Source organism: Ctenopharyngodon idella, chromosome 16, assembly GCF_019924925.1.
Source record: "Ctenopharyngodon idella isolate HZGC_01 chromosome 16, HZGC01, whole genome shotgun sequence".
Taxonomy (NCBI): Eukaryota; Metazoa; Chordata; class Actinopteri; order Cypriniformes; family Xenocyprididae; genus Ctenopharyngodon; species Ctenopharyngodon idella.
Genome location: NC_067235.1, coordinates 24,527,135 through 24,554,359, shown reverse-complemented (window position 1 = coordinate 24,554,359; position 27,225 = coordinate 24,527,135). Strand labels below are relative to the sequence as shown.

General features: G+C 38.0%; 2 protein-coding genes and 1 long non-coding RNA gene across 4 annotated transcripts; 1 reads left to right on the top strand and 2 right to left on the bottom strand.

The window, feature by feature from the left end:
* Window positions 1-1,190: 1,190 nt before the first annotated feature.
* Window positions 1,191-9,748, bottom strand: LOC127497530 (uncharacterized). 2 transcript variants are annotated; one of them, XR_007925575.1, is made up of 3 exons: window positions 9,221-9,748; window positions 4,056-4,301; window positions 1,191-3,357 (listed from the first exon to the last, which is right to left on the bottom strand). It is a non-coding gene; the product is annotated as an uncharacterized LOC127497530 (long non-coding RNA). The 2 variants fall into 2 exon arrangements; XR_007925574.1 differs by lacking the exon at window positions 9,221-9,748 and adding an exon at window positions 5,747-6,139.
* A 3,025-nt stretch (window positions 9,749-12,773) lies between these two features.
* Window positions 12,774-17,517, bottom strand: alg2 (ALG2 alpha-1,3/1,6-mannosyltransferase). The gene is made up of 3 exons (XM_051866037.1): window positions 17,355-17,517; window positions 16,397-16,722; window positions 12,774-14,244 (listed from the first exon to the last, which is right to left on the bottom strand). Exons 2-3 carry the CDS (start codon window positions 16,703-16,705, stop codon window positions 13,345-13,347), a joined length of 1,209 nt encoding a protein of 402 aa, XP_051721997.1. The 5' UTR covers window positions 16,706-16,722; window positions 17,355-17,517; the 3' UTR covers window positions 12,774-13,344.
* A 158-nt stretch (window positions 17,518-17,675) lies between these two features.
* Window positions 17,676-21,967, top strand: sec61b (SEC61 translocon subunit beta). The gene is made up of 4 exons (XM_051866039.1): window positions 17,676-17,842; window positions 18,513-18,610; window positions 19,693-19,797; window positions 21,614-21,967. Exons 1-4 carry the CDS (start codon window positions 17,840-17,842, stop codon window positions 21,699-21,701), a joined length of 294 nt encoding a protein of 97 aa, XP_051721999.1. The 5' UTR covers window positions 17,676-17,839; the 3' UTR covers window positions 21,702-21,967.
* Window positions 21,968-27,225: the final 5,258 nt, after the last annotated feature.

The window sequence follows — 27,225 nt, the reverse complement described above, 5'->3', positions numbered from 1 at the left end:
TCTCCGCTTTGTCTGACTGCAGCTTGATTGCTATTTGATCCTGGAGCGATCGCAGCATTTCTCCCTCTCTACGAGCTCTTCCTGTCAATCTGTTTGCTTTGTGCTATTTGTTTTCGCGGTTGTACAGGTGTACTCAGCTAATCTGATTGGTTTGACAGAGGCTGTTAGAACACAAACACCCGCGTGTTCCAATCAATAGCGTCATTAAACGTGAATTAGCGCTAACTCAATCAAACTACCCAGTTTAGCACCAATCTGGTCGTTTACCATGGTAACCCGGGGAGGCCATATCGCTAACTGACGTGTGGATCTTCGTGGATCACGGCAGGGGCTGTCAATCATTCCGGCTGCCCTCGGGATGGATGATAGGGATGATGGGAAGAAAAAATAAGGAGTCTCCATGGTCTTCTGCAACATATCAGTGAATTTTTGCAGAACACTTAAGTGTTTCATGTTTTTGAATCCAGGGTATGTTTGCTGACTGCCGTTTGCCGATGTGTTTTGACGAAATGCTTTGTCTGGGTGATTAGTCTGTCTATAGGTACATTGATCAATCACATCTCCATTCATGCCATGTGTCAAGATGCATTACATGACAAACATAACAAATACATGCTTTACATACACTACAACTGGTTCTTCTTGGTTCCTTCCTGGTGGTGAAAACACAGGCCTCTTTTCAGACCTGTCAAGAGTTTATAAATACTGAAAGATGATAAAATAGGCCTACATCTAGAAAAGTAATCTCCCGTTCCACCACATCCCAAAGGTGCTCTATTGGATTGAGATCTGGTGACTGTGTGGGGGAAATTTGCATGTTCAAGAAACCAGTTTGAGATGATTTGAGCAATGTGACGAGTTGTAACGAGTGGTTATTTGAGTTACTGTTGCCTTTGTATCAGCTCGAACCAGTATGGCCATTCTCTGGAATCAACAAGGCATTTTCGCCCACAGAACTGCCGCTTACTGGATATTTTCTCTTTTTCAGAACATTCTCTGTAAACCCTAGAAAATCCCAGTAGATCAGCAGTTTCTAAAATACTCAGACCAGCCTGTCTGGCACCAACAACCATGCCACGTTCAAAGTCACATAAATCACCTTTATTCTCCATTCTGATGCTCAGTTTGAATTGTCTTGACCATGTCTACATGCCTAAATGCATTTAGTTGATGTCATGCGATTGGCTGATTAGATATTTGCGGTAAAAGATTAGTTCACTTCTGAATGAAAATTTCCTGATAATTTACTCACCCCTATGTCATCCAAATCTTTCTTATCACGGTTTTTAAAGGAAAACATTCTAGGATTCTTCTCCATATAGTGGACTTCATTGGGGTTTACCTCCTGAAGAGCTAGTGCAAGACAAGCATTTGTGGTTAAAAAGTATATAATTTTTTTTATTTTTAGAAAATGACCGATCGTTTTGCAAGATAAGACCCTTATTCCTCGCCTGGGAGTGTGTAGAGCCCTTTGAAGCTGAAACAGCAATTTGGACCTTCCACCTGATGTATGTACCCCAGTGAAGTCCACTATATGGAGAAAAATTCTGGAATGTTTTTCTCAGAAAACTTAATTTCTTTTCAATTGAAGAAAGAAAGACATGAACATCTTGGATGACATGGGGTGAGTAAATTATCAGGAAATTTTCATTCAGAAGTGAACTAATCCTTTAATGAGCAGTTGAACAGGCTTACAGCTACAAAGAATGTCAATACCACAACTTTTTTCTGTTAATGTTTGTTACAGGATACCACATGGCTAAAAGTATGTGGTCATTCCATTCGTGTGTCCACTTTTGGCAATGTTGTGCATCATTTTTTGCTATATGGATAGTACGCAGTCAGCATGCACTTAAACTGCATTCTGTGTGGCTGCGTGTGGATTTGATATATTAGGTTTTAGACACAAGCCCCCCTGCTCTGCCCCGTGGACAGATTCTCCTAATGAGAGACCAGTGCATTTGTGTACTAACATCATTACTGTAATCACAGACACTGATGAGATTATCATTATCATGATGTCTGTGCTCGCACACACAAACAGTTGCACACGCAAGCATAAATAATCTAATGTCAGAGTGTTTGTTAATGTAATTGATGTAGATATGAAAATAACCTGCAGTTCCTGCTGTAATTGGTACATACAAAATGTGATGAATACATAACACACTACATAATAACTCTTAATTAATACATACACACTGTACAAAGCTCCGCTGTGGATATGTATCGTGTACGACAAAACATCGCTTTATATAGATTTCAATGCTGTATCTCTCTCATTATCTCAGTAAAGAAAAAAAAGTAATGGTTGTAAATGGCAAACCTGCTCATATACACTACCGTTTGGAAATAAAGTTTGGAATAATCATGATTTTTTTTGTATGTTTTTGAAAGACATCTCTTATGTGCACAAAGGTAACATTTATTTGATCAAAACAAAATAAAACGGTAATATTGTAAAATAATATTACAATTTAAAATAGGTGTTGTCTATTTTTATATATATTTTAAAATTATATTACTTGAGTCTTCAATGTCACACGATCATTCTGATATACTGATATCGATTTGCTGCTCAATTATTATCGGTGCTCAAATATTAATAATGGCTTTTATTTGTTGATTAATGGTTTTTGCTACTTAATATTTTGTGGAAACTATGGTACATTTTTTTTCAGGATTCTTGGATAAATAGAAAGTTCAATGAACAGCATTTATTTTAAATTATTATTATATTGAAGGAATATTTTTGAGTATATAGCATTATAAATGTATTTATATGCATTATAAAGTAAACATTTATTTTCTTTTTAATAAAATAATACTTACCCTAAACGTTTAAATGGTAGTATACCGCAGTTTTCACAAATATATGAAGCAGCACAACCGTTTTCAACACTGAAAATAATAAAATAATAAAAGATTGTAGGAATGGTCACTGAAAATTCAGCTTTGCCATCTCAGGAATAAATGACATTTTAAAAACACAACACTTAAACTGCAGCCTTGGTGAGCATAAGAGACTTATTTCAATGCCCCCCTCCCCCAAAAAATGAATAGACTAACAGCATCACAGTATTAAAAAAAAAAAGAAAATATGAAAAGAAAGTTGGAAGAATAGGATTATGGGAGGAAATGACACATCCAAGTGTCTTTGTCCTGTCTGACCCCTTTCTATTGACCCTCAGTATCTCAGCAGCTCCTCTGTGGATCACGGTACAGATGTTTGCAGTGCCGTGGCGCGCAGTGATTTCCCATGTGTTCTCCCCTTCCTGCACCTTCCTTTCTCGCCTCTCCTCCGTCTGATATAGATTGCTGGCTGGGGTTCAGTTGCTAATTGAATATGTTATGCGTCTGTTCGAATGACAGGAAATGGGGGAATGATGATTAAGAGATGAAATCAATTCAGCTCAACAGCTGCTGTTTGCTGTCAAATTCATTACAGGCATTCAGAAAATAGATTACGAAACTTACGATTGTTAGCACGTTAACGGTCAACTTCCATACTAAAATACTGCCGTAGCATCTGTTTAGTTTCCTGAATGTGAAAGGGATGCCTGTAGAACTGCTGAATTCAAATGCTGAATCTCGCTAGATGGGGCTATACGCTTACCTGAACCCATCAGTGCTGCTTTCCTAGCATTTCCACATTCACACACACACATAGAGTTTACCTTCTGACAGGCCCCTAAGCTGTGATTATCTGCACAGGCAGCACAGGGATCTCTCATAAGCATCCTAACCCCTGCCTGCCAATAATTAGCCCCAGTTAATTACAGCCCTACTGCAGGTTAAGCTAGTGGAAATCACCCAGGAGATACCCTCACACCTTCAGGTACACACACATACGCGCTCACACCTCCCGAGACCGGTTTTATGAGCTCAGTGTCCGGAGCTGAGCCCGATCAGCGTCAATATTGTAACTGACAGCTGACAACATCGGCCCTCAACACTTGCATAGACACAGCAGGCATGCGAGCAACAGGGGGGAGCGAGAAAGGAAAGATTAAGAAATGGCTTCGGGTTTTGATGTACTGGGGGGATTGACTCACCCTTGTTTCCTTTGGCTGCTTGCCTCTTTCCCTATCTTTTTTCTCTTTCTCATCCTCTCCTTTCCAGTTCTCCTTCTTCACTTAAATTCCGACATTTTATGTTGAGTTGCAAAAACTCCAGTGAGACAATTGGAAACATGCGGTGGAAGCATTCCCATTCTTCTTAATGGTAGTTGCTAGGCTGGCACATGACCACTGGGAGTTGGGACACAAGGGTCTTCAGTTCTGTAGCCAGGTTGTTTTGAGCTGTGACATCAAAGACAGCAGACAGTGGAAAAAATATACTATATATCTATTTCACGCCATTGTTACACTGCCTTAAAGGAACACTCCACTTTTTTTGAAAATAGGCTAATTTTCCAACTCCCCTAGAGTTAAACAGTTGAGTTTTACCGTTTTGGAATCCATTCAGCCGATCTCAGGGTCTGGCGGTACCACTTTTAGCATAGCTAAACAGGGAGCGTGTCTTGCAACCATGGAGACATTTGTGAGAGGCGCTGCGTAATGTCATTGCGACTGCTGCACCCATGGTATGGCAGCAAAGTTCCTTGATTATTATGCCGGAATGAGAGTATAGTTCCTAGCCATATCGGCCTAGAAAATCGCAACTTTTCATTTTCCGTTGGTCTTAGTACACGATGTAACTACAGAAAGGTCAAGTTTTAAACAGGAAAAATATCGAAACTCTTTGGTCATTTTTGAGCGAGATGCTAACGGTCTAATCAGATTCAATGAACTATGCTAAGCTATGCTATGCAGCTATGCAGCCAGACCCGGAGATCGGCTGAATGGATTCCAAAACGGTACAACTCAACTGTTTAGCTCTAGGGGAGTTGGAAAATGAGCCTAAAGTGGAGTGTTCCTTTAAAATTTTGAGTTCATTGAAATTTAAAATTTAAGTTAATACAATGAAGGCGATTGGTTTAATCAACAGAAACTCGAAATATTATGTTATCTGAACCACATTAATTAGTTGATTTGACAAATGAGAAAATGTGATAAAATCATGAAAATAATTTTTTTACAGTGTAGTTGTAAAGAGAAATTTCACATGACAAATCAAAGTTAATCACCAGCAGCTTTTCCACAAACTGAGATAAATACTAATATAGAAGCTAGCTGCACAGTGTCATGCACACAAATACAAAACACCATCATGGTAACACATATGACACTAAAATAATGCAAAAAACATTAATTTAACAACATAAGATGTAACATAAAACCCTAATGTACATAACTGATTAGGAAAAACTAAGAAGAAACATAATTAATGAAATTATAAAACGTAAAAGTGTCACACAGGGAATTGTGGGAATGTCAGTTTACGTTTTTTGCACAGTAAATTATAAGTTGATTTGTTCTTTTTACTTAAATAAAAAGGTACACAAAATGTAAGGGGTCTATTACAGTTTTTTTTCCATATGGGAACTTTTTTTCCGTATGGGAACTTAATATTAACCAACTGACCATTCGCAAAGACCCGCCTCCTTTAGTTACTGTTGCTATATCCGACAAGCCATGCCGCTCTCACACCACACATCATGTTCTCACAGTGAAAAATACATTGCGGAGCAAAGAGGACACTGACAACGTATCAACAGACAAGACAGAGCAGGTTACTTTTGATACGAAACAAAGTCTCAAATTTCAAATTTTGTAATTTTTAAAGAAATTTAAACAATAAATACCGTTTTGTGGCTCTTTAATGTGTCGTGACAGATTGTTGTAGCGCCTCAGATCAAGCGGCTCATAAACCGATCATCTCTTCTTACTAGTTAATTTATATCATCAAATAAACATGAATGAACATCATTTCAACCACAGAAAAACGTCAGCACACATCATTTTTCAAGTTCAAGCTTTGGTTCAAGTTCACAAACGTTAATCTACTAACTCCCCTGACTGCTTTGTCGAACAAAATGGCGGATTCGGCGTTATGATTGGTTAGATCGCCTGTCAATCAAACTCCCGGCGAAGGGTCAATTAAAAAGTTTTTACTGTCACATTTTTACAGTCTTTTACAGTTAAAATTACAATCATATTTTTACAGTGTATTTATTAATATTTTGAGTTAATTTTACTTTAATTTTTAGTAATATGCTTGTCATTTTTATTTTTTTTATATTTATTTCAGTTTTAGTAATTTTACTTAAATCTTACTTAAAATTAGTTGCCAAGGTAACATTTTTTGCTTAAACAATTATTGTTTAAGCAAAGTTTTTCATCTAATATTTGTATTTTATTTTATTTTAAGCTTTATTTCAATTAACAAAAATAAAATTTTAATATTTTTAGTTAACAATAACAACATTGTTTTATATTTCCAAAGGGAACAGGTTTTGGTGAAATCTCCATTGTAACATAATGAAATATTTGTAATTTATATAATTTTTTCATACATTTACTTCAACAGAATACACGGCTACTTTTGAATGGATGTCTAAATGCTTTTTTGGCCTAGATGGTGTAGTTATGACTTGCAAACGTGATACTAAATAAGGGTCAAATCTCACTTTTGTTGATGATGCAGAGGACAACAAAAAGTGGAGTCGGATTGTAACAGTGCAAAAGTGGATGTGTGTGTGCCAGATGTGAGCCTACTAAATGGTGCAGTATTGATTTTGTATAAAATAAACTATTTTAGTTTATAATCAAAACCTGGACTCGAGTCATCAAATATTTTCATGAAAACTGTGTGCTTCATTAGTCTCTTTCAGAATAGGTGTTTTCATCATGAGCTTTACAACATCATTTTATCAAGCACAATCACACTCACAATAGCTGTAAACTCTCTGCTACCTCAGTGAGTCATTAAAATCATATATCCTTCATCACTCTCATGGGAATCTGAGTGATAGCTGGTCATCCGCAACAACACAATTAACCATTAGAGATCAGTAATGAGCCAATTAGCAATTACACACTGTTTAAGAGCCATCAGTGTGTGCTTAATTCACACCTCTGGAACTTGTTAAAGTTGTGTATTTCATTCAGCCAGCCCATAGTTCCTCTTTCCCATTCTCCACTCAGTCACACTGACTTGACGGCACTCTTTTGGCATTCCTTTGCTTTCAACCATATTCATACCCCTATCAAATCTCAAAAAGGTGAAATTGTTTAAAATACTGTGAATATTTAATAATGCGCTTGCTTTGTGAGATCACTTCATCTCTTAGTCCGTATTAATCAAGTGTTATGCCAGTGTGAGTCTTCGCCTCTTAAATAGTCCCCAATGTCCTTATTATCCTGAATTAAGCTTCTGTTCCAATGAAACGCTTCTATACACATTCACTAAAAACACTCCATTAATATCATCACCCTGAAAACTCATGGGGAAGGCCAAGTTGCCCTTTACAAAAAGTTAGGGAAAGAAAGTAAAAACATGCACAGGTATAGATGACTGCAAAATAATTTTATGGTAAAAAATATCATAACATCTGTAGAACAAGATAGATGTACTTTAGAAGCAAAATTTCATTGTTTTCATACAAGTTTATTTGTTATTTATTTATTTATTTTTTGTTTTGCCAATGCTTTTTTTTTGGCAAATGGTTTTTACTGGTTTTAATCATACATAAATATCAAAAAAAAAAAAAAAAAAAACTTAAAAAGTTTTTTTTAAAAAGTATTTTTCCAGTACATGGATTAGGGAAAGTCAGCTTTCAAAATAAAATAAACAGTTATGAACTGTAATTATTACAATATAAACCTTTAAATTATACGGTTTTGAACAGTAAAATAGACAGTAAACGAAGTGCTGTCTCGTAAAACCTAAAATGTTGCTACCATATTTTTTACGGTAAAGTTATGTCTAGTCTGAGACTCAGACGTCACGCCCACGGACCGTTTGACTGAACGTCTGATGCATATGGCACACTTATCTGGAAACACTTCAGGAGTTTTGAAGTCGTCATCTGATTGGTTGAATACTACAGGATGTCCAGGAGATGTTTGTGTCGCATTCGTTAACGGTCCGCCTGGAAACAAATGCTGTGACGCCAAACCAGCTCGTGGAAGAAAAAAAGCCGTCTTGTTTACAACTGTGACGTACGAGCGCTTACCAGGTTCAACTAAACGCTGGATTTTTAAAAGTATGTGAAATTTGTGCTTCACTGTTGCAGTAAACTTGCACAACGTTCTTGAATTAATAATTTATTAGATGCACGCCGGTCTGTTATTGCAGGGATATCGACTTTATATTTTCATGCCCCAAAACATGACGCGGAACAAAGCGAACTGTGATTGGTTGCATTACATGTCAGTCAAACGGCCTCTGGGCGGTCCTTGGCCAATGAAAGCTGCGATAGAGTCCAGACCTTCTGCCGTCAGCCTGAATGTCTGGCTACGCGAGACTAATGCTGCGTTCCAGGCAGGTTTTTGAGCCCGTAAGTCACAACTTCAAACCACAACTCACGACTGTGTAGCGTTCCAGGCAAGTCGACGCCAAACTGCCTGAGTGTAAACAAACCAGCATGGCGGACCGTACGGGGCTTATGCTCATTTACAATCATTTCTATCGCAAAAGGTGCTTACTCCTTGCTTATTTGAGGGAAATGGGGGAGGAAAAACGGCGCATAAGGCAAGAGAAGCTGTTATACCTTTTATTTTACCGTGCACTTGCATAAACACCGCATCAGTAGGGGCTGCCATTGTTGTTTCGCGGGCTACGTGACGTCAGAGCACGGAACTGGGAGTACATCGATCTAGTACGAGTTCACGGGTGGGAAGTCACGGGTTTGACTGCCGTTCCAGTGCACTTTCACGGGTAGAAGGTTGGAAAAACACGGTTTACGGGTTGCCTGGAACGCGGCATAAGTTCTGGCAACCACAGCTGCCGTTTTTTTTAACCGTAAGTTTTACAGGGATTTTTTTTTTTTTACAGTGTAGCCCATTTCAAAATTAAGATTTTCAGTTTATTTAAAAAATATTTAGATGGGCTGTTTTTACTGAAAACTAAGACAAAATTACATCCATCCATCCATGACACTCTAGGGTCACGGGAGACAAAATTACAGATTTTTGGCTGCATAAAAGTTCTCTCTCTCTCTGAGTATTATTCAGCTTCTAAAGCAGATGCCTGATTACTAATAAACGTCAGTGGTCTACAATGTCATTATCTCAACAACTGAGTTTCTCTCTCCCAACCCAACAGCTCCACTCACCCCGTTGACTCTTAATTAAATCCTTGGCACGCATATTCCTTTACCTCTTCATTTGCGCACACACACACTCGCACAATGAAGTGTTGTTTTACTCGCGAGCTGATAGCTTTTAAGGGTGGGTGCTTTTATTGAGGGACCGCGCTGTGGGTTTATCAGAGCGGTCTGTGAATAAATGGCTAACCCTCGTGCCCTGTCTCTTGGCCGTCTCTGTAATTCCTGCGCTTCCATTAGCTGCTGTATTGATAACGGTCATTAGCATATTTATGGTGATGGCGGGAACGTTATTGTTTGTGTTGGTTATTAATCTTCCCTCTGAGCAACTGCTCTGACAGCTCAATCTATTCTGCCATCGCGACACACACCCGCTCACACGCGCAGCGCTTTCAAGTTGAACGCCGCTTTTGTTTGAGGGTAAATAGGCGGTGTCGGGGGGCGCGCGGCAAGCAGGACGGGATGGGTGATTGACGCGACCCCTCCTCAGGTGAGCGTTGATCTCCAGCTGGGCCGAGGGCTCTCTGGCATCACTGTCACTCTGCCAACCGCTGCCAGCCTCACGCGATCAGGCCTCTTGATTACAACAGGATCTAAATGCTCAAATTAAAATACATTTACTGTAAACACACACATCTGCAATGCACTTTAGAGTGGAGTTGATAGGCATCAAGAGTGTGTGTATGTTGGACAAAACCTGGTTTGCTAAGTGTGTGTGTGTTTAACTGACTCTAAGGGGTGTTGTTTTTTGTGCCCAGGGAGGGTGGATGGGGGTAGCTGAGTGTCTAATCGGGGGTCCCAGGTGACTGGTGAATATGCGCGGTGTCACTCCCTCTGTTTGAGTGGCAGCTCGCTGATTAAGGGCCAACTGAGGGCTGGAAAGCAGCCAGGATCACTGAGGGCAATGAGCATCTCAACCACACGTTCTCTATCTCAAACCACACACACACACCATCTCCAGAAACACACAACAATCATAGATCAGAGCAAAACACCTGGACAGGGAAGCAAAAACAGAAGGGGTTGGTTAAAGGTCTTGCGTTCTTGTCTGGGTCGACTTATACTTTGTTCAAATGATATCCAAAGCTTCAATGGTGCACAAAGCAACTTTCACCTGAATAAAAATGGTCCCTTGTGTATTTGATGTAACAGTCATTCACTATAACACTAGTTATTTAATAGAAATAGTCTTTAAATGCATTCCTAAGCTTTCTGCATGGGGCCTATTGTAAATTTGACACGTAACATTTCTTTATCTTTGGCGATAAATAACTGGTTTTATTGAGGCTATCATTTTGCTCATAACTTGCCACGGAGAGATGTTATTGATTGCTATTTTAAAAAAACGAGCAAGATTTTTATTTGTTTTATATCACAAATGTAAATCAAAGCCCACCCCTCACAGTGCACCAATAATTCCCACCAGATATATGCTAATGTGCTGGAATATTTTATTGAAGCTGTAAAATTTGAAATCATAATTTGCAAGCGTTTCATATAAGAAAACACTAAAAGACAGGCTATGAATACAAATGGTTGTAAACTAATATGTCATACAAAACAGTCAAGAGATATTCCTGTCTGCGTGTATCCATCAGGGGGAAGATATTATTCCTATTTGCTTTTTTCGATGCGCTTTATGCTGCTTCTTTTGGAACAAATGCTGTTACTATGAGATTTACCACTGATCAGCAAATACTTAACTGGAAATTAGTGTTGTGTGTGTCACTTACTCTAAAAGCAAAAACATTTATCACAGTTATTATAAATGATTGAGATCTGCATCTTTTTCGACACCATTACAGAGCTAGTATGGAGAAAATGTATTGCTCAGATTTTAATTCATGTGCGATTGCAGCAACAATATGAAGCCCAATATGTCTAGTTCATTGTATTCTCGAGTACAGGCTTGATGAAAACAGTTAATTACAGGTCATGTCTGTCACATTTACACAGGAAAAACTAAAACTTTCCTCCATTCTCCTATTCAATGATCATATTCAAATATCTTTAGCCCTAACACAGGCAGTGCTAGCGAGAGGTTTGAAGGTTGTGCATCCTGACCTTGTTATTGTGCCCATTTGATTTACATGTTCTCTGGCCCCATAACCCCTCTTTTTATGTATGATTAAAACCCAATCAGTGCACGGCTAAAAATAAGGTCCTCATCTTTAACGCATTGAGTGTTAATGAGGAAATGCAACAAAAACTGCTCCCAAACTGCCAACAAAACGGATGTGACGCTAGCAAGGCAATACATCTGACCGTCTGCGATACAGAATTAAAGCCTATTTAAAAACAACCCCCCCCCCCCCATTAATTTAGCATGCAAGCCCAAGTGCGCTCACCTCTGAGGTTATCGCAGATATTCAGAGTTTCACATGAGTGGACGGGTCGTTTAAAGCAGTGGTTTTCTACCAGGGGCCCATGGCCTACTATAAGCCTCAGCAAACTTCAAAGAGGGCCTCAAGATGATTTGAAAAGATTTAAAATAAGACAAAACGAGCTTCAAAATAAGCGAACACTACTAAAAATCAAGATATTTCTTATTTTAATTCACCTCCTCAACAACAGTTTCCTTTGAGTTTCCACAGTCTTGAAAAACCTGGATGTATGAGGTAGTCTAATTTTGAAAGTGTGATTTCTAGACCTGGAAAAATGATAGAAATCATTAAAATCTTAAAACACCTTCGGCATTTTTAAAACAAATATACATTTTTATAATTATGTTAAGCTCTAAAATATATTATTGGGTAGAAATTGTGAGTAAAACATATTTTTAAAATACTTATTCTTAATCCATATCCAGTAAATCATGAATAACTGTAAGCCATGTTATGCATTGGTTAAAAAGATAGCTGAAGAACAGCACTTAAAATTTCTGGAATCCTGAAATTAAATTACTCTCATTTTAATTATAGTTATTTTAGCTATTTAATTAAATCTATGGACACTCCTAGTATCTGTAAATTAAGAACGTTTTGAAAACAATGCTTTAGTATTACAGGAAAAAGTACTTCTTGTGGGCAATGGAGTCACAAAAGTTGAGAACCACTGAATTAAATAGACTTATATGGATAGTTCACACAAAAAATAAAAACATCATCCAGTCCCATCATGTCATTTCAAACCAAATCTTTCTTTCTTCTGTGGAACACAAAAGAAAACATTTTTAATTTTTTATCCACGCAATGAAAGTCAATAGGGTCCAAAACACGTATTTCATTGTATGCACAAAAACAGTTGAAATTATCTTCAAAATATCTTTGTGTTTAGCAGAAGAAAGTAAGTCATGCAGGTTTTGAACAACATGAGGGTGATTAAATAATGACAGGATTTTCATTTAACTGGAGTTTTGGGAAATTTGAAACTAAAATACTCAAAAGACCAAGTAATAGTGATCTTTTTTTCATTTAAAGATCACTATTTAGTACTATTTACCACTATTTAAGATCACTATTTAGTAACAGTGATCTGTTTTCATTTAAAGTAAATAGGCTACTGTTTTGTCTGGTCAGTCTGTATCCAATGTATACAAAAATAAAAGCTTCAATAGACAAAGTCAAACACGACACAGCATCTCATTTAATCTGGGCTTTGGTCTTGTATCAATAGAATGAAGAGATACACAGTCAGTAACGACCTCAAACCCAATACAGCATATGACCTTCAGTGTCCTAAGAAAACTTTTTCTTTTTCTACTCAAACAAACTTGTTATGAGGATCTTTAGTTTGAGACTTTAATAACTTAACATCCTCCATTGTTATCACTAAACAAAAGCGGAGACACTGGCGAACAGAGCAGGGCACAGAAACTTCTCTATCGATTTCTGCCCGAGAAACTCTCTAATGGTCCTTTGGCATAAAAAAATACAAACACATGGTCCTCAGGCCTCGCAGTGACCCGCTTGATCAATGTGGCTGGCGCACGATAATTCATTACCCTCTCGGTCGGATGAGTTCTCCACATTCTTCAAGGCTTGTATTGAACTCTTAAGCCATGTTAACTCCTGCTGCTCTTTTCTTTCATTAGAGATGACATACTTTCATTAGTCCCTCCACAGCAACCGGACTGGCAGAATGCATCCGTGTGCTGGTCTGAAGAGGAATGGCCTTTATTATGTCATAATTGGTTATTGGGTAAGGTTGGTGATATGACTGTAGAGCTGCTCAGTGAAAGCCTGCAGTGAAAAGCGCTGCTGTACCCGCTCTCTGCCAGCCTGCCCCATACGCTGCTTGAGTTTAGGGTCTGTAACAAACTTCTGCATTGCTTCGGAGAAGCACTCAGGGGTTGGTTCACAGAGGAAGCCTGTTTCATCATGGGCCACAGACTCTAGCGGTCCACCCGAGTTAACTGCAATAACGGGGCAACGCAAGTACATGGCTTCAATGGGTACAATGCCAAAATGTTCATTGCTGGGAGTGTACAGTACACAAGTGCTGCTGTGTAGCAAAGACAGTTTCTGTTTGTCTGAAAAAGAGCGCAGGAAGGTGACGTGGTCCTCCAGGCCAAGAGAGGCCACTAGTGAGCGCAGCTCTTCGTAGTGCTCTACATTCTCAACCACGCGTTCATCGTAACCCCCCGCCATTACAAGGTGCACACGCTCCCATTCCCCTGTAGAAAGACGCTCCTTCAGGGCCGCTAATGCTTGCAGTGCCAACGGCAGGTTCTTTTTGCGTTCGTAGCGGTTGATTGACAGAAAGAGGAAGCTCCGCCCCTCAGGGAGCAGCCCGCTGAGGTCCTCTACTTCATCATCGAAGGCTGCCGAGTTCAGAGAGGGATAAAGGACGTCGGTGTGGATCTCAGCTAGTTTGGGGAACGTCTGTTTGAAGACTCTTGCAGTGAACTGGCTGTTGACCAAAATTCGATCGGCCATGCCTGTGGTCAGTTCCTCAAACCAGTCGATGGGGCCGCGATATAGGCGCTTTAGAGCAGAGCGACGCTGAGTCAGTAGTTGGTCAGGGAAATGACAGTAGAATAGGACTTTCTTCCTGTGACGTGCCAAACGCAAAAAGGGAATACATGCTGAAACCTGAAAATAGGAGATAAAATTAAACCTGGTGGTTTTGATGAGAATCAAAGACTTTAGATATACAAAGATGGTGCACTCATATTATTTATGAATGAGAGAAAGTGCAGTGTGCAATATGTCAAAATAAGTCCTGCCTTCAAAATAAAAGAACAAATTGCCAATTGGTAAAGTCATCACATCACTGCAGCTGGCGTTAGAAGCTCCATTTGCTATAAAGACAGTGTTCTGAGACGCACGCTTAGGACTGCACATGTGCATTGTCTAACTTTTCAGCATAATAAACAACATTTATGGGACAGTTCATGTCAGATTTTGTTGCTGATTTGATATAGGTTATTTAAATGTGAGTTTGGCAAGCAGTTTTTGAGATTTCAGGATTCCCTCATTCAATTAAATAGGACTATTGGTGCGACTGAAATTGCATACTGTCTGAGTAGGTACTACAACATTTGAATTTACTTTGTGATGTTTAAAAAAGTATGCTCTATATAGTATGAATACCGGTAGTATGAATGAAATTCAGATGTACTACATCTGTATTGTTGTTACTGTCACATGACCTACCAGTCACGTTGCTTCACTTCCATTCATAAATCCCCTCCTGTGGCCTGACGGGATAGTAAAGTGTTCAACGAATGCGCACTTCACAATCTCGGCGGAAGTAGTAGGTCATCCGGGGACATTTCGCCTACTGTTTTTCAAATACTATGTATTCTGCCATACTACTCTTTTTGCGTACTGTTTCCGCATACTATATAGTAAGGAAGTATTCGATTCGGATACAGCGCTGCACAAAATAGCTGCCCGGACACATTGCAAATATGGAGGCATTGCGAATAAACAGACTTAAGTACACTGTAAGTACATGTAAGTGCACATACTGTAAAATAAAGTGCAACCAATGTTTCTCTATGACCACTAAATTTATTTGACCAGTGTCTATGGCACTACTGTGCTAGTTTTTATGTCTCTTGATGGCTTTTCTAGAGCAAGTCATGGGTTTGATTCCCAGTGAATGCATGAAGTCATTATTGCAAAATAAACCTCTACAAGGTGAAACAAGACTCTCTTCTTCATGTTGGAGTCTTCTGTTGGGTTTCATTTTGTGATAATGACTAATGATAATGATTACTTCCTGGTTCAAATATTCATATATGGAGAACAGTAGTGCTGATTTTTATAACATGTTCAGTTCACAAACAACTTACAGTTATGTATAAACTAACAAATTTTATTTTACAATAAACAATAATAAAATTTGGCATTAGTACCTAACTTTCATTTTATCTCTGGTTCTTGTCTTATTTTGAGTCATACTTGACCAATTCAGTTAATTAAGTTTTTTTTTTTTTTTAAGATTTATTTTTGGCGATTTTTGCCATTATTGTGATAGGATAGTACAGCAAGGTGGGAGAGAGAGGGGGACGGGATCGGGAAAGGTCCGTGAGCCGGGACTCGAACTCAGGTTGCCCAAAGCGCAACAGCGCTATATGTTGGCGTGCTGCCCACAAGGCTATTGGCACCAACTCATTTGTTAAAGTTCAACTAGAGACTCACTCTGACCAGATCACTGAATCAATGAGTTGTTGAATCGAGTAGTCAGATTCTGTGTAACTGATATCTAGATATCTTCAGTTTGAAACAACGAGGAATGATATGTTTTTATGAAATATAGTTGGGTAAAAAGTCACATATTATGCTTAGGAATGAAGTATATTATGCTAATGAAGTAAAAGTTTCTTAAAATGAAAATAAAATATAGATACTTGAAAAATAAGTACAGTAACAAAGTAAAAATACATTGTTACCACCCACCACAGATAATTATTGTTAACTAAAACTATTAAAACTAATTTTTTGTAATTGAAATAAAGTATAGATGAAATCGATAAAATAAAATTAGAGATGAAAAACATATTATCTTTGCATTTAACTGAAATAAACAAGTTTAAGTACGAAAATTACTAAAACTAAATAGAAATATAAAAAAATGATAAAAGCACATAACATAATTATTAAAACTTAGAATAAAATGACAACTGAAAACAAAAAATAAAAGCTAATTCAAAAAAATAAATACTATAATAATATATAAACAATACAAAAATAACACTGATAATTAGTAGTTAGTTTTAGTAGCATCAGAAGTTACCTGATCACAGAAAATAACATCAAACTCCTCCCCACTAAAGAGCACAAGATAGAGAGTAAGGTAGATCATGCGCAGGTATGCACAGAGAGCATGGAAATATCCAAACACGCTGGTGGGCAGCCAGTCGCCAGCACACACCACAGGCAGGTCAGGTGAGAGAGTCTCAGAGAAGCAGTGCTGGGGGTCATAGTGTGCCGTCCAGATCTGAACGTTGCATCCACGAGATTGCAGAGCTACAGCTGCATCCACCACCAGACGCTCCGCTCCACCTATACCCAGATCAGGGTGCAGGAACACTACCCGAACCATCCTGTCCTGGTCAGAACCTGTCGAGTCAAAAGGAGGTCAAATGAGTTACACCTTATTTTTAAGCTCAACACAAAGCAACTAGATTTTCCAGTTTCTGCTTTCCAGAAATCCTAGTAATTATCACATATATTTGCTTAGCTATTTAAATGGGGACATTTCATAGACTTCTATTTTTATATTTAATGTTTTTATCAGATGAATAATCTAACCACATCTTAATCTTGATTACATCAAGTATCTCATGTCTCTGTGTTGTTGCAACAGGCCAGAGCGCGCACACGTCTCTGCGCACGTTCACGTGTCCATGTCACTGGCTCACTGGGGCTTCTGTCATGAACTCTAATACCTTCTATTGTATACTATGACAGTCCTGCATCATTCAATGTCTGCAGATGTCTATAAACAAGCGGGACACGCCAACTAGAGTTGGGAAAACATCAATATTCATTCTTATATATGTATGTCATATATACGGTACATATACAGTAAGTCTAGATTCAGTATAGGCTATACCCTGCTACACACTTAACAACAACATGAGAGCACATAAAACGTCATATTTTCTTTACACAAACTCAAATTGTGCTTACAGTATCAGTTAACTACCAGACAAAATGTTTAAAAAAAACTGAGAAGAGAAAACGTTTACCTTTACACTCAGCTGTCTGTATGAATGATCAAATATGGCTCAAAGTTCGCGATTTAATGAAACTGGCTTCCTGATTGAGCCAAAATGTCTGCCCTACTCTGTACACATCATCAAAATACACATGACTCGTCACGGCACTCTTCTACCGCCTTTGAATTTTCACAAAATACAATTTGAAGCTAAGCCACACTCGCTTATTTTATTTACCTTTATTGTGGTATGTTTTAACGTTTTATGTCAAATTAAGTTTCCAAAATCATCCTAAATTCGTTTAAAGTAACACGCAGGATCACAGTTCCGGTCAGGCGCTCTATTGGCTCCTATGTGAGGGTCCTTTCGATGGCTGTCGTGGCCTTCTCAGCGAGACGTCATCAATAGTCTTTCTCTTGTAGTTGTCTGGATCGGCTGGAGTTCAGTTACAGAGACACTCACCTTAAATTCATTCTTTTACCAGCGGTCTGCTGAAACATACACTATAAAACAAAATGGTAAGTTTCATAATGTAGTTTTTCGTAGCTGTGGAGCTTTATAATACATTTTCTGCGCGTATTTACAGTTATATCTGGATTGCTAGCTGTCTAGCCAGTCATGCTCTGTAATAATGTACCGTTATTGGAATAGTCAACTTAGTTCTGCCGTTTAATTGCTTAGTAGCTAAATAGATGTGTGCTTCAATTACTAGTAGTAGTGTTTTGAATAGTATTTAGTCTTTTGGCAGAAGATGCATATGCAGTTTGTGAGATGGTTTGCTCACTAGCTGCAATCACCGCATTTGTTTGGGAGACGTGGCTTTTTTGGACCCCCACACCAGCTCTTCAGTCTAAATCTGGTCCACTCTCTTAGCATGAATACTAACTTAGAGGCCTACTAATAAGTCTATGTGCCATTTCCTCACTATTATCTAGGACTGAACATCTAGTAATCTAAATCTTTTAATAAGAATTTATTGTGCTCACACATGAGTTATATATTGTATCTTGTTGAATATATCAGCCATTTTATGGTATCTGCTATAGCATTATTAACTTGTTGTTCTTATTGTAGCATGTTTTGCCTTAAAGATGGATACCCAAGTTTCTGTTGGTGCCAGAAGGCATAATATTAAGTCAATGACTGTGCATTTGGTTTTCTAAGTCCTTTATTTGTCTATCATCTCAGCCTGGACCCGCAGCTAGTGCAACAAATGTTGGTGCCTCCAGCCGTTCCCCGAGTAAGACTGTGGCCCCCCGCGCTGCCGGCACCTCAGCCAGACAGAGGTAAGCACCTTGCAGGAACAGTTTTGTTTGGGCTTTAAAGGGTTAGTTCAAACAAAAATGAAAATTCTGTCATTAATTACCCACCCTCATGTCGTTCCAAATCCATAAGACTTTCGTTCATCTTCAGAACACAAATGAAGATCTTTTTTGATGAAATCTGAGATACAGCTATACAACTGACACTTTGATGCTTCAAAAAGCTCATAAAGAGACGTAAAACTAATCCATATGAATTGAGTGGTTTAGTCCAAATTTTCTTGATCGACTTGATCGCTTTATATGATGAACAGATTGAATTTAGGCTTTTATTCACATATAAACATTCATTACTTACACATCAGTCGTGGTAATTGGAAGCTCAAGCACGTTTGCTTGATGCGAGCAAGAACTAATGATGTTCATTCTCGTGTGTTATGCGGCACTTTTGAGCTTCTGCAAGAGGTTTGTTCTCACCCATCAAGCATGTTCGGTTGAACTTCTGTTTGTTTGTTGATCAATGTTTATATGTGAATAAAAGCCTAAATTCAGTCTGTTCGTCATATAAAGCGATCAAGTCTCTTCAGAAAATAAACCACTCAATTCATATGGATTAGTTTTACAATCTCTTTATGAACTTTTTGAATTGTCAAAGTGGTAGTCGTGTATATGGAGGAACAGAAAGCTCTTAGATTTCATCAAAAGATCTTAATTTGTGTTCCGAAGATGAACAAAGGTCTTACGGGTGTGGAACGACATGAGGGAGAGTAATTAATGACAGAACTTTCATTTTTGGGTGAACTAACCCTTTAATGCACCATTAAGCTGGATCAAAGAGTGATTGTGATTTGATCAGCATACCTGAGTGATATTGTTTATTTGGACATCTATAAGTCACAATTGACAATCATTAGGCTCTTCAATGTTTGTTCTGTGAATTTGACATCATCAGGGTATGATTTAGTTGCTCACTGAACTGATCAGTTTGTTTGGCAGGCTCTAATCAGTTGGTTGGCATTTTAATTAAATTTGAGTGTTTGATAATATTGAATGCTTTTATTTGTCTTGTATGTTAAAGCATATTTTCTTATTGTTGATTCTCTCAGGAAAGCCCCCAGCAGTGGCGCACGCAGCGCAGGCAGATCCACAGCATCAGCTGGCACAGGAGGGATGTGGCGCTTTTACACTGAGGACTCACCGGGACTTAAAGTGTGAGTACTCGCACAGAACAATTTAAAACTTTCTACTGAAAAAGAGGACAAATTATAAAATGTATAATTTTTTTGAAAGAAATTAATAGTTTTATTCAGCAAGGATGCATTACATTTATAAACAGTGACAGTAAAGACATGTATAATGTTACAAAATATTTCTATTTAAAATAAATGCTGTTTTTTTTTTTTTTTTTTTTTTTTTTTTTTTTTTTTACTTTTTATTCAGCAAAAATCCTGAAAAAAATTATCTGGTTTTCCACGAAAATATTAAGCAGCACAACTTCCGCTTGCTATCACAGGAATAAATGACATTTTAAAATCTATTAAAATAGAAAAGTTACTTTAAATTGTAATAATATTTCACAATATTACTGTATTTTTAATCAAATAAATGCAGCCTTGGTGAACATACAAGACTTCTTTCAAAACCCCCATATTTTTTAATGGTAGTGTACTTGAATAACATTATTTTTGAAAATTACATTTATTTGTTTAGCAGAGGTTTTCCTACTAAATTATCTTATAAATAGCGCTGTTAGTACTGTGGTTACATTATTATATATAATTAATATTATTCAGTTATTCAAATATATAATTGCCGTTTATTTGAAAATAGATTGCAGAAATGAAACATTTGGGGGAAAAAAATAAAAGTACAGTTTAGATTAACATAATAATTCATGATGATTTTTTTTTTAAATATTTTTATTGAAATTGCTGTAATATGTAATAATCTCAAATAAAGTCTTTATTTTTCCTTTTTATTGCTAGTTATGATTTTTAAAAAAAAAACAAAAAAAAAACATAAAACAACTAGCTAGGAAATCATGCTAGACCTATTTTTATTGCTTAGTTTAAGTACTAAATAAGAAAAGATTATGATTTGAGGTACTTAATGTGCAAAGATCCAACACAGACGCTCATTTTTAATTCATCCCCTCAGCTCAACAGGAAGTGACACGAAAGGGAGGGGCAGAGGGTTCTGAGAGGTTTAGCATTTATAAGGATAAACATGAAATTTTAACGACAGGAAATTGGCCTCATGGGCTCAACCTCCGTCTTTATTTGATGTCTCCCCTGCAGTTTCCCCTCCTACAGCTGTGTATATGTGTGTGCCTGTATTTACAGCCATTCTCTCAATGTAACTAACTTCTGTTATAATGTGTTCATCTACACCAATTTCTGCCTTTGTGTTTAAAGATTTGTAACGTTATATCTGTTCATTCCATACGTACGAATTAGCCGAGTATGTCAGAATGGATTTGAGTGCGTCTTCAGTGGCTGTATTTACAGTCAAGAGTCTCTTAGAGTAAGAGTCTGGAGTTATGTGTGTGAAGTATTTTTCACTCTTTAGGTTTTGTGTGTGTGTGTGTCTGTGTGTTTTGAGCTTAATTAAAGTTCCGCTGGAAAAGGTCACATCAATTAAAGCCTGAGGGGTGGGCCTTCAGTCGGCATGGTTACACGGCTGCCTAGCGACTCAGGGGATGGTCAGTTCCTGCTTTAATAAAGCCCCACATTTTCCACCTAGCTCGTTAACAGTATCCTACTCGCCAGCATTTAGAATCCTAATTACACAGCCTTCTATCACATGATCAGGACAAGCAGTCCTGATTGGCCCAGAGGGAGAAAGTTTGTTCCAAACTTTTTATTTAAATCCCTCTCATATTGTAATCAAGAATCTTCTGAAATTTGAGAACTAGTTACTGAGTTTAGTCTGTCTATCCTCCACTAGGGGTCCCTCTCTCTTACTGATTAATAATCATAATGAGATCTGACAGTAATACCATCTATATCTCTTTCTCTCTTCTTACAGTGGCCCAGTACCAGTTTTGGTGATGAGTCTGCTCTTTATCGCATCTGTATTCATGCTGCACATCTGGGGAAAGTACACACGCTCCTAAACCCACATGACCTCTGAACTCTGACCGTGAAGCCCGCCACCGAATCTTAAGCCATTGGACTTGGACCAAACTCTGACCATCAACACCTTTTCTTTTATTAAAACCTCCATTTCAAGGGGTTTTCACCCCCATTCAAGTTTACCCAGCCACTACAAACCCTCAGCCCCCCCCCCACACACACACGCCAGATTAAGATCTCTTTTTTTTGTTAAACCTTTGTACAAACTTAATATGTAAAATTGTACAATAAAATGCTGTAAAACATTTGTCACCATTGTTTTTCTTTCATCTTCAGTGAGGGGAAAAAATCAGAGGGTCTGATTTGCATCACAGGGCATAATTAGCATATCTCTTGTCTGTGGGATAAGAAGGGGTTGTATGCAAATGTGCATTCCAGACGTGCCGTTACTGTGCGAGCTGGTTCAGCTCCACCAGTCTCTGAACATGACGCAATATGTGTGCTATTACACCAATTCCATTGAGCCTGCAGTCATGTCCCATCAACACTAAATCAAGCATGCCTGTGCAAAAACAAAATCTTGCCCTGCCCAGCTCACAAAATTGTATACAAAGGACATTAAAAGGAGATGTGGCGAATGCAAGAACTGTTTGAAGCAGTTTGAAAGCGAAGGCAAGTGGCTATTACAACTGTAGTGATTAGTAGAAATGTAAAATGCATGCAATATGAATTCATAAGGGACTCCACTCCATATGGCTGAAAGACATGTGCAGTAGCCTCAGTTTAACAGAAATCATCTTCATTTGAAAAAAGGAACAAACATTCCTTACATTTGCAACACTGAGATACATGTTCATCAAACATCTATGTAAAATTCTCTATTTTTGTATATTTAGTGACCAACAGGATATATAGAGCCTGTTACACATAACTTAAGCATGTTCAGAATCAAAACAGTAATTTACCTCAGTACATGGCATATAAAATTTGCTAAAGGAATAGTTCACCCACAAATTAATATCCCTCAAAATGTCTATTCTAGATTGTGCTAAATTGTTTTTGCCGATAATATCCACAAACAGACTTAAAACTTAAGGCGCATTTGCGATTCGCGTATTCATAGAACCGAACGTCAATCATAATCTTTACCCAACAGCATTAAATTAGCCTGTTGGAGGCGCTGTGACCCACTTTTACAAGTTAAACAGCCTCTCTGTGTCTGTGTGTGAGTTTGAGTCTGTTCTTCATTATTCATGTCCTAACTGAGAGTAAGGTTTCCCTCTGGTTCATTCTGATCCCAACAGCTAACAATACACTCAGAATTATTCAGTATCATCTTAAAAATGGATCCATATGGACAAGGAGTGGTGCGTTTGAGTGTGTGTGTGTGAGAGAGATTGCATGGAGTGTGTTTTAATTGTTGTCTACTGGGCTCTATGTGCTACTTTAGGCTGAGATCCAGTGTTTATGACTAATGCATTAACATACCATGATTTAAGAGTGATCATGAATGTTGCATATATATATATTTAAAGCACAACACATTTAAAGGACACCATCCATGAGATGAGAATTTTTATATTCTTTAATATTTTGACTAAAATACATTCTTTTTCATGTATTTTATTTTTTCATATATTGCACCATTAGTGTATTTGCTTTATTTATTAAAGTTTAATAAATAAATTTAAATTATTTATTTTGACACGGATATGTGTCCATTTGCATATTCAAGTACTAGAGGAAGTCACATTGAAAGGTCTTCAAATTGCTTTGAAATTTGAAAACGTGTTTGGATGAGCGTGTTCACACCTCGAGATTCAGAGTTTTTTCTGTTCATATATTTTTCTTTTCTTTTTTTTCTTTCTTGTAACCATTTCCTGAGCTCTAACCACTGCCTGTGTAGAGGGACAGCCCCAGAGAAAACACACTCACAGATATCACCAACAACAGCTGCATGCAGAAGCTCATGCTTTCATATACACAGTTTTAAAAGGCCACATGGCTCATTTTCTATGCAGATACCTTTCTTTCTTTCTCTTTCTCTTTCTTTCTTTCTTTCTTTCTTTCTTTCTTTCTTTCTCTCACATACACATATATACAGGCTTTCTCTGTTCTCAGAGGACACAAACGGTCAAACATTCACAGCGGTACTTCAGTGATATCACATTCGACACATTCTCTATATCAGTTTTTTAACTTGTTATAATTAAAATTAGAATAAAATTATTTCGAGAGAAAGGGAGTGATGTGAAGGAAACCAGAAGTGGAGCGGATCTGTTTGGAAACCCCAGGCTGGCAGTGGCAAGTCAAGGTGGAAATGCAGGTTTAGCTCATTTTCAGAGGATGTGGTTCAGGAAAGAGTGCAGTTTGTCTCCGCCCCCAAAAGTTGGTACAGGTGGACCCTTCCACTTGGGGAAATTCTGTGTAATACTGGAACAAGAAAAGTTGGGGGAGTGGTCAGGTCTAAACAGGTCTAAACGTGGTCCAAAACGCTTTGTGATCGAATGACTCAAACCACATTGAAGGTAGACAGAAACGCACATTACAACATCGCATTTGTAGTGTAAATGTTAATTTGTTGTTGATTAAAAGTTCGCCTACTCAACTGTCAGTCATCTATTGTGCTAAAACAGCAGTTTTGAACATTGACGGTAAGATATAAAATTTGGCAGAACACACGCATATTCCTGGAATGGAACACCCGAGATATGCGATGATAATACCAGGTGTAAACAGGCCTGGTCATGCTCATCTTAATCTGGTCACTTTACACCATTCTGTCAAAACAAAACATGATTCATACCTTGCATATTTCAGTAGTTATTTGTAATTCTGGTGAATTGCATTCACATGCACAGCAACTCAGGTGTGTCACACATTACAGCAGCATCTGTGACATGCCACCGTCAAACTATACATGTAAAATAAAAAACTGACAAGTGCGGTTGTCTTCTTGAAAGAGAAATTTGGTGTGAGGATGACTTTGTAATAGATTATGAAACGCTGATATTTGCATAAGTAGAACAAGAGATACATCAGTGGCAAGCCACTCCTTGTCTGTGGGAAGTGGGCCTCCTGCATTCTTACATCTTTTGAACTTCATGAACTTCACCGTGATCTGTGCCAAGGAGTTTCACTGTTCTTAAGAAATACAAAATAATCTCAGAATTTTTACCCTAAATATTCACGTGTCTTCTCACATAAGTCATTTAGACTTTTTCATGTTAAATCATGTAAGAAATGTCCTGGAATAAGTATCTGATCTAGAGCTACAAATCTTTCAATATTTCTGCAAGATTAAACTGTCACTATATCTAATTTCTGAAATAAGTAAATAACTTTTAATAACTAAATATAAAACAACATATTTTTCTTAAAAAAAATAAAATGAGTAGACAATAAAATATTTAAATTCATTACAATGCTTACACTGCTATATCCTTTCAAAGTAGAAATGTTTTTTTGTTTTTTTTTATTAAAGTATTTTGTCTCTATTTTGTCTACTAATTGAAGAATCACCTATATATAACAGAGACTTTGTGGTTATGACACCTTCACAATTTATGGTTCAGACCGAATGTGATAAGTGTTTAAAGTCAAAAAGAAAGCTGATTGGTGGCCTCCGTTATTAATCTGTCTCTTTGATCTGTACGCCTCTGATGTTTGGGTGTATTTCTGTTTCGGTCTCTGTCTCTGTCCATTTGTGGCTTGTGTGCACTGTGTGTGTGTGTGTAACTGGGCGTATGGCTCAATGAGTTTCAGCCGTATTGGAATTGCCTACTCTCCTCAGGGAGCCAGAGCGGACAACTGGTGTGGAATGGCGGGAGAAGCGCAGCAGCTTCAGGATGGTAGTGTGTGTGTGTGTAGGGAAGCGTGCTAGTAGAGTGCCTGGTTTTAATGGATCATATGGTTGATAAAGCGTGGAATGGAGAGACAGCCGCTATCGATCCTACACTAAGGCTACACCAATGCTACTGAGGTCCTTTGAGACACACACGCGCGCGCACACACACACACACACACACACACAAAAGAGGAACACTGAGTATGTATTATTGCCGACATTGCTTATATATAATGACAGAAATCTTTCTTAATTTCGACATTTTGATACGGTCGTAACTAAATATTCAGTTCAGTGAGTTAGATGCTGATTCAGTAACCGCTCTGTCTGATTCAATTAAGAGAAGGTCTCGTCATACTGATTTAAACGGATATTTTACAGTTTTTTTTTTTTAAACTAATTGACTGAACTATTCATTTGAAGAGCCGGCTCATAAGATCGTGAAGTGGACTATGTTATTGATTCATTAAAATGGTTCGGAGTGCCAAATTGATTTGTCAGTTTGGGATGAGGGGCCTGTCTGACCAGGGCCCTTAGAATCATCATCCTAATCTTCCCACCTGTTACGGCGCAATTCAATTTGTTAATGTTTTGGCGAATGGGTGGCTAATTCGTATGAATTTGTAAGATATGATTATTCCCAGTAATATGTTATGGGGTGGGGTTAGGGAACCTTCATGCTTCTAATAATTGTATGTTTTTATATGATTCACACTGTACGCATTCATATGAAATTGCCACTTTGTAACTTTGTTACTATTTCCCGTGAGATCAGGTTGGGTAATCAGACTACACTGGTTTTTGTTTTATGATTCACTAAAAAGAACCATCTAATAAGATTCATTTGTTTGCTTATCATTCTGCGCTGGCTGCATTCTATGTTGTTTGTGCTTGCAACAGAAAAATGTGTTTTTATTGCATCACATTCAAAACTATAACATCTCATTCAAAACTGAAGTAAAATATTTTTTCCCATAGCACTAAGGATTCAGTACCTAGTGAAATTATTTGAACTATTCATTAAAAGAGCTGGTTCATAAGGGTCATTTGATCGTGAAGTGGACTACGTTAAAGGTGGGGTAAGTAGTTTTTCAAAAATGCTGTTGGACATTGTTGATATCTGAAATCAACCCAAACAAACCCACCCCTCTCTTCATTGCTCCGCCTCCAAATCTCACCCTCCAATCCTAACCACCCTGCTCTAAGTTGGTCTCGAACCCCGGCCTGTCCTGCTGCTGGCAGGCGAGGCAAGTGCACTAACAATAACGCTAGACACCTTTTTGCAGTTTACCTGCACAACTCTTACTATCTGGCCGCTGTTACACACGCAATGCGAGAGTGGATGTTTGTTTATCACAGCTGACGCACAACAAATTGCTTCACGAAAAATAAAGCGCAGATAATGAACGAATGAATAGGAAGCACAAAAAATAAACATACAGTACACAAGAGTAAATACAAACAAGCGTTCTTTGTTAGTCGCCAACAGCACAGCAGCTCCAGACAATCAAAGTCACTTCCCGCTTAGCTCTTCTTAGCTTTTCTAATATTAACGCGGGTCCTAAAGCGCTTGCCCAGTCATAAACCTTCATTCCAGTGATATTCTTTTGAGCTCTTTTGTATTGTGTCTCATCATCTCTCTCTTGCAATTTTTTTTTTCAAATCTCCCTCTTGCTCGTTCTGTCTCCTCGATCGTCATACGCCCCCTAATGCTGAGT

Coding starts and splice junctions, on each gene's coding strand:
- alg2 (XM_051866037.1), bottom strand. CDS start 16,705: ATGGTTCGGGTAGTGTTCCTGCACCCTGATCTGGGTATAGGTGGAGCG. Junction 14,245..16,396: donor ATGTTATTTTCTGTGATCAG/GTAACTTCTGAT, acceptor TCCTATTTTCAG/GTTTCAGCATGTATTCCCTT.
- sec61b (XM_051866039.1), top strand. Junction 18,611..19,692: donor GGCACCTCAGCCAGACAGAG/GTAAGCACCTTG, acceptor TGATTCTCTCAG/GAAAGCCCCCAGCAGTGGCG. Junction 19,798..21,613: donor GACTCACCGGGACTTAAAGT/GTGAGTACTCGC, acceptor CTCTTCTTACAG/TGGCCCAGTACCAGTTTTGG.